This window comes from Eriocheir sinensis, unplaced genomic scaffold, assembly GCF_024679095.1.
Source record: "Eriocheir sinensis breed Jianghai 21 unplaced genomic scaffold, ASM2467909v1 Scaffold721, whole genome shotgun sequence".
In the NCBI taxonomy this organism is placed as follows: Eukaryota; Metazoa; Arthropoda; class Malacostraca; order Decapoda; family Varunidae; genus Eriocheir; species Eriocheir sinensis.
Window position 1 is genome coordinate 30,001 of NW_026112078.1, and position 12,500 is coordinate 42,500.

The 12,500-nt window shown below is 41.2% G+C and overlaps 1 protein-coding gene across 3 annotated transcripts in view; it reads left to right on the top strand.

Annotated features, from left to right (window-relative positions):
* The first annotated feature begins 5,273 nt into the window (after window positions 1-5,273).
* LOC126994103 (cleavage stimulation factor subunit 1-like) overlaps window positions 5,274-12,500 on the top strand; it is a 10,731-nt gene continuing 3,504 nt past the window's right edge. The window contains exons 1-2 of one of the 3 annotated variants that reach the window (XM_050853352.1): window positions 5,274-5,329; window positions 11,046-11,176. In XM_050853352.1, coding sequence (XP_050709309.1) covers window positions 5,310-5,329; window positions 11,046-11,176 — 151 coding nt within the window. In that variant the 5' untranslated portion in view covers window positions 5,274-5,309. Of the gene's footprint in view, window positions 5,330-5,475; window positions 5,717-9,500; window positions 9,611-11,045; window positions 11,177-12,500 lie in introns of those variants that run through there. The other 2 variants (XM_050853351.1, XM_050853350.1) reach the window with 2 other exon arrangements.

Here is a 12,500-nt window from a genome sequence, read left to right on the forward strand (position 1 = left end):
GTAGTAGTAGTAGTAGTAGTAATAGCAGTGTGTGGTTGTGTGTGTGTGTGTGTTTGTGTTAACGGCCACTTTGAATGTCGTTAAGCCCAGGGTGTGGCGTCATGAGACATCCGGGTATCATGAGACATCCCATATCCTGAAGACATACCCGAATTTCGACAAGGTACCGTGTCTTTTGTCGTCTGCTTGTCGGAATCTGTCCCAGCCAAGTTTATTTATTTTATTATGAAAGCAAATGATGACGTGTGTGTGTGCGTGTGTGTGTGTGTGTGTAACGAGGATATCACCCGTCACTCTTCCTCTTCTTCTTGTGACCTAATAACAAGCCTTCCATCGTTATTTAATTAAGTAGTTTCATATAATTATCAAACTGTAAAGCTTTAATATATTTTTAACTATTTTTTTAGCCAGTAAAGACACCAGAGCTCTGTATATTTCAGTGACTATATAAAGATTTTACTTAAGTGCTGAATGTGGACTAGAAATTGGAAATGTTCTTATATTAACGGAATTATTAGCATTCTTAAATAACTTCCAATTTATGTATGATGTTTTGGTTTTATGTATATTTGTGGTCAATAAATATCTATCTATATATCTGTCAGTGTGTGTGTGTGTGTGTGTGTGTGTGTGTGTGTGTGTGATAGATAGAGAGAGAGAGAGAGTACTGATTGCGATCTCTCTCTCCTTTATTATTGGACCCAATGGTCGTTATATCAGTCTGTATAATAATAATATTAATACTAATATTAATAATAATAATGATGATGATGATGCTGATAATAAAATGAGTTAGTAATAATATTTTTTTTTAATTACTTACTACTACTACTACTACTACTACAGGTACTCCAAGAAGGTCGCTCAGTACAGCAGGTTGTTGAATCACCTTTGAATGAGAAAAAGAAGAGAAAAGAGAAGAGGAGAGGAGGAGGAGGAGGAGAAGGAGGAGTAGGAGGAGAATGAGAAAAAATGAATAATTGATATGAATGACCTCCCCAAGCTCTCTCACCTAATATCCTTAAGAAAAAAATGAATAATTGATATGAATGACCTCCCAAGCTTGGCCACCTAATATCCTTCAGAAGAGGAGAGGTGGATTTACATAGATTTACACACACAATCACACACACACACACACACACAGACACATTAATCAGAAGACTCCAAAACGTTGTATTTCTACTCTACTAGTAGTTGATAGAGAGAATCTGCCACACACACACAAACCCCTACATTTTTTTACCTTAGATATATAGACTAAATCATCTTCCTTTTTTTCTCGTAATAATTATAATTCCTCTTTTCTAAACTAACCAGCATTAATTAAATACGTCATTTTCAATACTTTCCATCATTTTCTCTCTTTTTAATCTTACGAATTCATCTTCACTTTTCTCGTAATAATAATAATAATAATTCCTCCTTTCTAAACTAACCACCATTAATTAAATATATACGTCATTTTCAACACTTTCACTCATTTTCTCACTTTTTCCAGCACGAACACTTCTCTACAACGGCTTATGATCATACGATTTTTTCTAGCAATAATAATAATAATAATAATAATAATAATAATAATAATAATAATAATAATAATAATAATAGTATTAGTAGTAGTAGTAGTAGTAGTAGTAGTAGTAGTAATAATAATAATAATAATAATAATAATAATAATAATAATAATAATAATGGTAATAATAATAATAATAATAGTAATAATAATAGTATTAGTATTAGTAGTAGTAGACGTAGTAGTAGTAGTAGTAGTAGTAATAATAATAATAATAATAATAATAATAATAATAATAATAATAATAATAATAATAATAATAGTAATAATAATAGTATTAGTATTAGTAGTAGTAGACGTAGTAGTAGTAGTAGTAATAATAATAATAATAATAATAATAATAATAATAATAATAATAATAATAATAATAATAATAATAGTAATAATAATAGTATTAGTATTAGTAGTAGTAGACGTAGTAGTAGTAGTAGTAGTAGTAGTAGTAGTAGTAGTAGTAATAATAATAATAATAATAATAATAATAATAATAATAATAATAATAATAATAATAATAATAATAATAGTAATAATAATAATAGTAATAGCAGTATAGCAGTAGTAGTAGTAGTAGTAGTAGTAGTAGTAGTAGTAGTAGTAATAATAATAATAATAATAATAATAATAATAATAATAATAATAATAGAACTTACCTCACTTCCTCCCTTGACATTCTTATTTCAAACCGTATCCAAGCTTTTCCAGGCACTAGGAATGGCACTACAAGACCACTGGCGCCATATTCCCCTCTCAATGGCACTGTGGCACTTAGGGAACACGTAATTCCCTCTAAAACTTTAAAATATATCATTGCAACTCTCCCCCCCCGCCATTTTTCCCCTTCTCTCATTTTGTCCTATTTATCACATTATCCGAGCTTTCCAGGACCTAGGATTGGCACTGTAACATCACTGGCACCTTCATCTTCCCTTGATGGCACTGTGGCACTCGGGAACACGTAACATGCCCAAAAACACGAAAAAAAACGTTGGCACTTCTGTGAACTCCCCTCTTTCACCCGCCGCCATGTTCCCTCCCCTTCACTTTATCTCCGTTTTTTTACCTTATTTAGGGCCTCCCAAGGTCTATATATGGCACCCACGTAATCTCTGGCCCTTTTTATCCTTCCTGTGGCACTGTGGTTTGCTGGCACCGTGTACTTAGCGCAAAATAAGTAAAAATGATTGAGTTTTGCGCGGCGTCACACTACCACCGGGCCAAGTCAGCTGTGATTTTCGCGGGAGACTGACTCGTCTTCTTCTTCTTCTTCTTCTTCTTCTTTTTCTGAGGTGTTTTTATTTATTTTATCTTCTTGTTCTTCATCTACTTGTTTTCATCGTTGTTTTCCATGTTTATTTTCTTTTTTTCTCTTTTTTTATCTTTTTCTGTTCTCATAAACCTTTTTTCCTCTCTCTCTCTCTCTCTCTTGTGCGTTACTGTATACCTGTGATTGTCTGATATGTAATTCTATGTAATTCTCTCTCTCTCTCTCTGTGCGTTACTGTCTCCCTGTGATTGTCTGATATTTATTTCTACGTAATTCTATGTAATTCTATGTAATTCTCTCTCTCTCTAGACATGGGGGAACTAATATATTTTAACTCTGTGGGATCTCTCTCTCTCTCTCTAGACATGGGGGAACTAATATATTTTGACTGTGATCTCTCTCTCTCTCTCTCTCTCTCTCTCTCTCTCTCTCTCTCTCTCTCTCTCTCTCTCTCTCTCTCTCTAAAAAATAAACACGTACCAGATCTATTAAAAATTGAGGAGGAAAACGTAGAGAGAGTAAGCCAGTATAAGTATCTGGGTTTTATGATCGATGACCAGTTAAAGGGCAGTGTTAATGCAGATATGGTGCCAAGGAAATCCAACCAAAGATTACACTTTGTACGTATTTTGAGCAATCTACGTGTGGATAAAGTGATAATTAGCCTATTTTATAAATCAACATTAGAATCAGTTTTAAACTTTTCAATCACTGCCTGGTATGGAAAGCTTACCTGTAACCTACACATGTATTAATAGTTGTATAATCACACTCTGTCCTGCCTGGGGGTTGGGATGGCATGTTCCTCCCTTCTCCCTTGTTGTTTACCTGCAACGATAAACTATCAATCAAGATAAAAACAAGCTAGGAAGGATTGTTAAAAATGCAGGAAAATTAGGTGCATAGACCATATCACTAGATAATCTTTATCAGACAGGTACGATGAAACAAGTAGACGGGATTATGAAAGATATAACTCATCCGCTACATAATTGCTATACATATCTAAGATCTGGTGGAAGGTTAGCTCTGGCCATGCAGCGTACTGACGGGTACAGAAAGTCATTTGTACCTGAAAGCATTGTTCTCTTTAACCACCCATCATCACTATAACTTTTAGGTGTAAGTAGTCATAATAACTGTATATGATAGTTTGTGATAAAGGTAGAAATAACTTATTACTGCATGTATACAATTTTTATATGAATAGCCCAAGTAACGTTTTTAGTAATGTTTTTAAATGCTTTTTTTGCTTCATTGATTTTATTTATTTTTAATGTACAAATAACTACTAGGGAGCTCTTAAGCCAAAATGAATTTCATTTTGTATACAAAATTTAATGTATCACAATTTGACGAATAAAGTATCTATCTATCTATCTATCTATCTATCTATCTATTTGCACCTAGTGGTCATCAAGGTATCGTACTCGACGCCTTGAACTGTATCAGCATTGCTCTAAATACCGATTCCGGCCCTCCAATGACGGGATTTATCTTTTTATTACCCTTACGATCCTAAAAAAATAATTACTCATAGCTTCATGGCGCCAGGGAAGCATAAATAATTTTTTTGTTAAAGAAAGTGTCGTACGCTGGACATGACTACGTGTTTACAAATACTTATATGACCCTAATAAGCCATTAACACACCCGCCATTAGGTCACGGCAGGGATATAAGTGCCTCCTCTTGCAGGCGTTTTTGAGCGATAATTTGCACTAGCTATCGTCAAGTTGCCTTAGGATTTTGATTTTTTACGCCATTGTTACGATAGCTACAGTATTGTGCTTAGTCTCATTTTAAAGAGCGTCTATTTTTACGTATTTTGGTGTGTAGGAATTAGTCATTACGGGCCGAGTTTTATAGTTATCAAAGTATATATTCACTTAACTTCGCTCACTTGTCCCAGCCATAACGGAAAATTGTACCCCAAAGACTCAAAATTCACCTTGTTTAGGCCTCAGAAGCTCCCTCAGCCCCCTAAAAGCGTCTAATAAGTAATAACTAATAAATATCCTCCATTATAACCTATCTGGGGGTCATAGGGACATTAAAAAGACATAATTATTTAACGTAAACACATGCGCAGGGCGATGCTCACCTATTTCAAGACCAAAAAGATTCAATAAGACATTAAATTCTAGCTATTTACGCATATTTACAAGCTAGTGGGCCTCACAGAAGGTTCAATAACTATCCCCATATATAATTACCCCCATACAGGCCTTACAATAGGTCTAAAAAAGTAATTATGGGGCTAAATAATGTAATTCCCTAGCTGGCATACGACCCCAAGGCCTAACTCTATGTACGTTTACCTAATAATTAACACGTCTAGAGGCTTCTAATGACTATTTTTCGTCTCTAATTATTTTCTTTGTAATGTTTGAACGTTTATTAGGCGTTTGAAGACGTCTGAAAAAAAAGGGGTGAGAAATAGGCGTTTAGGTAACTGTCCACAGACAACATGGCGGGGCACTGGTCGAGGTAGGAAAAAAAAGTGCTCTCGTATTTTTCTTATTTTCTCCTATTCTAAGGACTCTAGACGCCTACTGTGCCTACGTAAAGTTAGCTAGAAGATTAATTCACCCTTCCAAGTGGCTCAAGTGGAATGTAGTCACGTCAAACACCGTAAAAATTGATATATAAAAAGGAGCCATTTTGAGTTTGAAGTGGTCTGAGTAATGGCTCAAAAAAATGTTCTTGTATATTCCCTATTTTCTCCTATTCTAGGGCCTCTAGACGCCTACTGGGCCCACGAAAAGTTAGCTAGAAGATTAATTCACCCTTCCAAGTGGCTAAAGTGGAATGTAGTTAAGTAGAAGACTTCCCTCTCCGGCATATGACCACAGCTGTTGTGTCCCGTCTCCTGGGGTCTGTTCCCTTCTCTTATAGTTCCTTCCCCTTCTGTCTGTCTCCGGCATATGACCACAGATGTTGTGTCCCGTCTCCTGGGGTCTGTTCCCTTCTCTTATAGTTCCTTCCCCTTCTGTCTCTCTCCGGCATATGACCACAGATGTTTTGTCCCGTCTCCTGGGGTCTGTTCCCTTCTCCTATAGTTCCTTCCCCTTCTGTCTGTCTCCGGCATATGACCACAGATGTTGTGTCCCGTCTCCTGGGGTCTGTTTCCTTCTCTTATAATTCCTTCCCCTTCTGTCTGTCTCCGGCATATGACCACAGATGTTGTGTCCCGTCTCCTGGGGTCTGTTCCCTTCTCCTATAATTCCTTCCCCTTCTGTCTCTCTCAGGCATATGACCGCAGATGGTGTGTCCCGTCTCCTGGGGTCTGTTCCCTTCTCCTATAATTCCTTCCCCTTCTGTCTGTCTCCGGCATATGACCACAGATGTTGTGTCCCGTCTCCTGGGGTCTGTTCCCTTCTCTTATAATTCCTTCCCCTTCTGTCTCTCTCCGGCATATGACCACAGATGTTGTGTCCCGTCTCCTGGGGTCTGTTTCCTTCTCGTATAATTCCTTCCCCTTCTGTCTCTCTCAGGCATCTGACCACAGATGTTGTGGCCCGTCTCCAGGGGTCTGTTTCCTTCTCTTATAATTCCTTCCCCTTCTGTCTCTCTCCGGCATATGACCACAGATGTTGTGTCCCGTCTCCTGGGGTCTGTTTCCTTCTCTTATAATTCCTTCCCCTTCTGTCTGTCTCCGGCATATGACCACAGATGTTGTGTCCCGTCTCCTGGGGTCTGTTCCCTTCTCCTATAATTCCTTCCCCTTCTGTCTGTCTCCGGCATATGACCACAGATGTTGTGTCCCGTCTCCTGGGGTCTGTTCCCTTCTCTTATAATTCCTTCCCCTCCTGTCTCTCTCCGGCATATGACCACAGATGTTGTGTCCCGTCTCCTGGGGTCTGTTCCCTTCTATAGTTCCTTCCCCTTCTGTCTCTCTCCGGCATATGACCACAGATGTTGTGTCCCGTCTCCTGGGGTCTGTTTCCTTCTCTTATAATTCCTTCCCCTCCTGTCTCTCTCCGGCATATGACCACAGATGTTGTGTCCCGTCTCCTGGGGTCTGTTCCCTTCTCCTATAATTCCTTCCCCTCCTGTCTCTCTCTGGCATGTGACCACAGATGTTGCGCCGGCTAAACAAAACTTTCCAACTGTTCCTTCTATAATTCCTTCCTCCTGTCTCTCTCTGGCATGTGACCACAGATGTTGCGCTGACTAAACCAAACTTTCCAACTGTTCCTTCTCCTATAATTCCTTCCCTCCTGTCTCTCTCTGGCATGTGACCACAGATGTTGCGCCGACTAAACAAAACTTTCCAACTGTTCCTTCTCCTATAATTCCTTCCCTCTCTCTCTCTCCAGCATATGACCACAGATGTTGCGCCCACTAAACTAAACAAACTTTCCAACTGTTCCCTTCTCCTATTCCTTCCCTCCTGTCTCTCTCTCTCAGCACTTCATGGACAGCGATGTTAGGTGGGGTTAGATACACAGGGAGCTTAGGCAAGGAGATGCTTTGTACAGGCTACCGGCCTCTTGCAGACTCCTGCGTTCTTATGTTCTTATGTTCTTATGACCACAGATGTTGCACTGCCCACTAAACCAAACTTTCCAACTCTTTTCCCTCCTCCTCTTCCTTATCTCTCTTCCTCTTCCTCTTCCTCCTCCTCCTCCCTTCCTTCCTCTTCCTCTTCCTGTAGTATGTTGATTTGCCTGCATAAATCTTGCTATCTGTATACTGTAAGACCTGATTGTAAGATTTGGTTTGGCATGTTGCTAAATAGTCTGATGTCCTTCCTCTGTACCACATCTTCTCCCTCACTATCTTTGGGTGGAGTCCTATCCTCTCTCTCTCTCTCTCTCTCTCTCTCTCTCTCTCTCTCTCTCTCTCTCTCTCTCTCTCTCTCTCTCTCTCTCTCTCTCTCTCTCTCTCTCTCTCTCTCTCTCTCTCTCTCTCTCTCTCTCTCTCTCTTTTTTATTTACTTAGCATGATTACATAAAGTGGTACATGACAACTAAAAGTTACCAGTAAGGTTCCGAATAACTATCTGTAGTTGTGTTACAAGATAATGGACAGTACAGTGTTTAAGTTAGTGGTGTACATTAGACAATAGCCAGGTGTTCACTTCTTTTTTAAAAATGTGGAGTGTAGTGGATGTGTGAATGTGAGTGTGTCTTGTCAGGCAGTTCCAGAGTCTAGTATATCGGGGCACGAATGAGCGGAGGAAAGTCTCCGTTCTGGCGAAGGGCACGGTGAGCTGGTGTTCCCTCGACAGAGCGACCCTGGTGGCGTGGGGGTGTGGTGTTGCCCACTTTTGCCGGAGAGTTGAGGTGCGGGAGCAGCCTGCATGTGTACCTTGTAGATGGTACACAGGCCAGCCACGTCTCGCCTCTGCTGAAGAGGATGTAGTGGAGTGGGTTGCTGCTGGTTTGGGGCGGCCCTTTGAGAGATGAGCCGTTGGGCGCGGTTTTGTACCTTGTCGAGAAGACCCAGGTATGATTGAGGGCAGGATGACCATGTCAGGGGGGCGTATTCCATGAGGGAGCGAACCTGGGCAGCATAAAGGTTCGACACTCCCTTCGCATCAAGGAGGTGGGAGACACGCCTGACACAGTTCAGCCATCCTGCTGCCTTGGATGCAGTCTTCCTGACGTGGCTGGTGAAGGACAGGCTGTTGTTTGCCTCCACGCCGAGGACAGTGATAGACTGTTGCAAGGGCGGCACCTTCCCTTGTAGGATTATGGGGGGAGTGGGGATGGCTGGGGGGCAGCGTCGCCTTGAGACCAGCATGACCTGTGTCTTGTCGTGTGCCAGGTCAACCTGCCAACGATGTCCCCACGATGAGACGGTCTGTAAAACCTGGTTGATAAGGGCGACGGGTGCACAGTGATCTGTACCGTCGCAAGGGAATGTGAGGGTACAGTCATCCGCGTAGGTGTTTGCTTCAGGTATGAGGTGGAGAAGATCATTGAAATACACATTCCACAAAAATGGTCCAAGGACACTACCCTGTGGGACGCCAGCATTTATAGGATACTCCCCTGAGGTGTGACCGTTCACCATTACACTGAGCGATCTGTCCTCGAGGTAGTTGTGAAGGAGATGGAGGAGCCTGCCACTAACACCCACGCTCTGGAGTTTGGAGATGAGTCCGGAGTGCCACACACACTCTCGTTCTCTCTCGTTCTCTCTCTCTCTCTCTCTCTCTCTCTCTCTCTCTCTCTCTCTCTCTCTCTCTCTCTCTCTCTCTCTCTCTCTCTCTCTCTCTCTCTCTCTCTCTCTCTCTCTCTCTCTCTCTCTCTCTACCCTGGTGGTAGTGTGCCCCTTCCTCTGTACCATGACCCAACGAAAACACATATTTGACAAGGCTTTCCTAGGAGTTTTAGGCATTTCCAGGGGTAGTTTAATGACCCTGATGGTAGTGTGACCCTTCCTCTGTACCATGACCCTAAGAAAACATATATTTGATAAGGCTTTCATAGAAGTTGTGGGCATTTCCAGGGGTAGTTTAATGACCCTGATGGTAGTGTGACCCTTCCTCTGTACCGTGAACCTAAAAACATATATTTGACAAGGCTTTCATAGGAGTTGTGGGCATTTCCTGGGATAGTTGAATGACCCTGGTGGTAGTGTGACCCTTCCTCTGTACCTTGATGGTACAGAAGCACTCATTAGAACCAAATTGATCTCTTTTTTTAGCCTTTGCAAGTAGTTAATGTTAGAGTTGGAAGCATCTGACAATCCCATATCTTCTTACAGGCCAACCAGTGCAGAGGAGGAGGAGGAGGAGAGGAAGAAGAAGAGGAGGATGTGAGTTCTATACATAAAGGCAGATCAATATATAGAAGCTTATGGAGTAGAGGAAATATGTCATTCTATGTTCTTACTTTACTGTTTTAAATCAACAACAAAATCACATGATAAAACCTAAAACAATAATAATAATAATGTAGAGTATTGAAAATACAGATAAAGCACTCAAACTAAAAGCAAACTAAACAGGAAACTAAATAAATTAGGTGGTTGGTCCACTCAGTCTGGAGCAAGCTTTCAGTAATTGGTCAGTTGTAACCCTATGTTGGTCGTACTTTTTCTAACCTTGCACCTTGCATAGAACGATATTTCCATCGCTGATAGCATGACAGCTTGCCGTCCTGGACCAGCCACACCTGAATATGTACGTTCTTGGCTTCTTTGCACAGCAGGGATATAGAGAGGAATGTGTGCTTTGCCTGCACTAACAGACTAGCGGGTATATGGTCACAGGTCCCACGCAGCTTGAGCCATTCTTTCAATTATCGTAAATTACCAGTGTTTCTCTGGGGCTTATAACAATTACACTTCAATACAATAAGTGACACTATTGTTGATAAATATGAATTTATATTTTCTCTCGTTTACCAATAAATAAAACAATGAGAATGATCAGCTACATTTTTATTAAGTGTAGTTGTTGCAAGTCTCAGAGAAACACAGGTAATTTACGATAATTGAAAAAAATTAGCTCAAGCTGCGTAGGCTGTGACCCTATCGCAGGTGACACCTGCTAAGAATGAATAAAAAACATCCATACAAACTCCCGTTCATACCCGCGCACGCACCCAAGGGGGATGGAGTGGCTTGGGTCGAACGTGGGGCAGGCCGGAGTGACTTGTTTCCCACTTTGGCTTCCCACATCAGCTATTTCTAAAGGTCAAAGATTGGGTCAGTCGGGTTCTAATGAGTGTTTCTTTAGGTTCATGGTACAGAAGAAGGGTCAAACTGCCACCAGGGTCATAAAGCTACTGTGGGAAATTCCCAAAACTCCTACATAAGCCTTGTCAAATAGGTGAATTTGGACAACAAAATGTTTAGTAATACTGCCCAAGGGTCTTCAGGCCACTCCTGAGCCAGCTTGGAGACAGTTTGGGATACTTTTTGCTTGTCTGTGGCCTTGTCACCACAGCTACCACTAACTACTTGCCTCACACTCACAAAACACACAAACTGGAGTTCAAATTCACCGCAGAGATGCAAAACAAACTCCCTGCTCCAAGAGAAACGAGGATGAACGGGAAGCTGATTATGCTTGGTTTTATTCTTTTCTTTTAGTCTTTTCACAAGTTTTTTGTCTTTAGTTTCTTCTGGTGCCAGTCACCAATACATTGGCAAATGTATTTCCTCAGTCTCTGTTTTCAGAATATATTTTTTTTAGTGCCAAAGGCAGTATTGATATTATTATATTTACATCCCCTGTTTGCCGCAGCCAGCTGTTCTACGATGGCCATCAGAACTTCGCACAGGAGCTGGCCGTCATTGTGGACCAAGAAGCCACGGCCGTCTCCCCTTCAGACCGGCTCATGAACATAATCACCATTGGACTGCAGCACGAACATGGTATAGTGGCTTGTGATTATCAAGTCTAGCACTGATGCATTAGGGAGCCAAATACTGCAAGATAACATAGCAGAGAGAGAGAGAGAGAATGTGTGTTTGAGTTTCTTCATGTAAAATAAATGTTTGAAAGGATACATTTTATTGAGGCTTATGCATATGTATGATATATCACTCTAAACTACTCCATTATGCAAGCACTTATACTAATTGAACATAGATTAGATTAGCTCTAATAAATAAGTCTGTGCACTATAATGGTATCTAAACATCATACTAAAGTATCCCCAAACTATCGAGTCCATCCTGGCGGTGCCCCGAGACGGGGTTTTCCCTTTTGCGGCGATGCCAAGTCTACTACCAGCAATTAAAGGCTTAGTACGGAAGTGGGAAATTTTGTCCTCTCTCTCTCTCTCTCTCTCTCTCTCTCTCTCTCTCTCTCTCTCTCTCTCTCTCTCTCTCTCTCTCTCTCTCTCTCTCTCTCTCTCTCTCTCTCTCTCTCTCTCTCTCTCTCTCTCTCTCTCTCTCTCTCTCTCTCTCTCTCTCTCTCTCTCTCTCTCTCTCTCTCTCTCTCTCTCTCTCTCTCTCTCTCTCTCTCTCTCTCTCTCTCTCTCTCTCTCTCTCTCTCTCTCTCTCTCTCTCTCTCTCTCTCTCTCTCTCTCTCTCTCTCTCTCTCTCTCTCTCTCTCTCTCTCTCTCTCTCTCTCTCTCTCTCTCTCTCTCTCTCTCTCTCTCTCTCTCTCTCTCTCTCTCTCTCTCTCTCTCTCTCTCTCTCTCTCTCTCTCTCTCTCTCTCTCTCTCTCTCTCTCTCTCTCTCTCTCTCTCTCTCTCTCTCTCTCTCTCTCTCTCTCTCTCTCTCTCTCTCTCTCTCTCTCTCTCTCTCTCTCTCTCTCTCTCTCTCTCTCTCTCTCTCCTTTAATTTTTCTGTTTCTCCCACCCTTTTCCTCATTACTTCCTCCTCCTCATTCAGACATGCATTCCTTTCTTGTTACATGTTTTTTTCTCCTCTCCCTTCACACACTTACACACACACACACACACACACACACACACACACACACACACACACACACACACACACACACACACACACAGATACATGCATACATACATACATAAATAGACAAAAGTGATTCAAACCATACAAATTAAGAGTATTCTCTCTCTCTCTCTCTCTCTCTCTCTCTCTCTCTCTCTCTCTCTCTCTCTCTCTCTCTCTCTCTCTCTCTCTCTCTCTCTCTCTCTCTCTCTCTCCATTTTTTAATTTTTTTTTTACATTTGACTCTTTTTCCACACCACCCGAGAGGTAAGAGTTAAGGTGCGTTTTT